General features: G+C 40.0%; 1 protein-coding gene across 1 annotated transcript; it reads right to left on the bottom strand.

The window, feature by feature from the left end:
• LOC124890307 (probable LRR receptor-like serine/threonine-protein kinase RPK1) lies at window positions 1-1,276 on the bottom strand. Its single transcript, XM_047402170.1, has 2 exons — window positions 367-1,276; window positions 1-282 (listed from the first exon to the last, which is right to left on the bottom strand). Exons 1-2 carry the CDS (start codon window positions 569-571, stop codon window positions 143-145), a joined length of 345 nt encoding a protein of 114 aa, XP_047258126.1. The 5' UTR covers window positions 572-1,276; the 3' UTR covers window positions 1-142.

The raw sequence follows: 1,276 nt of genomic DNA, 5'->3' as shown, positions 1-1,276 counted from the left end.
ACGTGCAAGAAGTTGAATCTTGATCTTCTGCAGCATCGCTACAACATTTTTCATGTTAGTCCTTCTTGCTGGAGATTCAGCACAACAATCTAATGCTACTTTGAGGATTAATGCCACAACATGTAGCTCCTTCTGTAAGCCTTTACCTATTGCTGTTACCAAGTTGGCATCTACAACATCCATTACTGCCTTTAGGCTTTCTCCTAGTAAACGTTTCCAGCAACATGATCCCGTAACTGTATACGTCACACTTTGTTGACACTAGTCCATTCAGTCCATACTCTATAGTCAAACAATTAATTAAAAGATGCAATACACTTTCTAGCTGGAAAAAAAAATGAAAATCAGCACAAATAAGAGACGTACCCAGTGCAATATAACCCAGTATTGCTAAGTTTTTAGTGTACAAATCACCCTGATCTTCACCAAGCAGTTTTGAAATGCCAAAGTCGCTGAGGTGGGCAACCATATCCTCATCCAGCAAGACATTACTAGGCTTCACATCACAGTGGATCACACGTGACAAGCACCCATGGTGAAGATATTCCAAAGCACATGCCACATCTATCATTATGCTTAGTCTCTGCCTGATGTTGAGGAGTAATTGTGCGAATACAAATATTTCTCAAGGCTCCCATTAGGCATATACTCGAGAACTAAAGCCTTTAAATCAAGATTGGAACAACTAGTAATGACTTTTACTAGATTCCTATGGCGAAGGCTACGCAAAACTTCACATTCCGTATCAAAAATCTTGAATGCCACATCCAGTTGCAGGTTGAACACTTTAACTGCAATGAAAGTTCCACTTCTGAGAACGCCTTTGAAAACTGAGCCAAAAATTCCGGAACCAATCAGATTACTCTCGCTAAGCACATTAGTTGCTCGGAGAAGTTCATAGTATGAAATCCTTTCTTTTGCTACGGTAGACAATGAATCAGCTTGCTGAGGAGCTCTTTTACCTCTTCTATACCTTATCTATAATATAGAATAAAGGTGCTTGGAACAACAACTAGTGCAATTCCCAGAAAAAGAAAAAGAACTAGCAATTTTTTTCCATTTCATCTGTGCTTTGATGAAGTGGGGCATGGCGGGACACTAAATCTTGAAGAACCACAGTGCGTCATTGTGGATGAAAAACTGATTTGAGAGGTTCTTGAAAGGACCCTCTGGGGGCATTTCACCATACAATTTGTTGATGGAAATATTGAAATACTTCAAGTTTTGAAGCTTCTTGTCACGACCTGAATCAGGGCCCTAGCCGTGACGAGCATTC

The sequence above is a fragment of the Capsicum annuum genome, unplaced genomic scaffold (genome assembly GCF_002878395.1).
Source record: "Capsicum annuum cultivar UCD-10X-F1 unplaced genomic scaffold, UCD10Xv1.1 ctg1505, whole genome shotgun sequence".
NCBI lineage: Eukaryota > Viridiplantae > Streptophyta > Magnoliopsida > Solanales > Solanaceae > Capsicum > Capsicum annuum.
The sequence above is the reverse complement of the archived record's forward strand: the minus strand, read 5'-3'. Positions and strand labels throughout refer to the sequence as shown.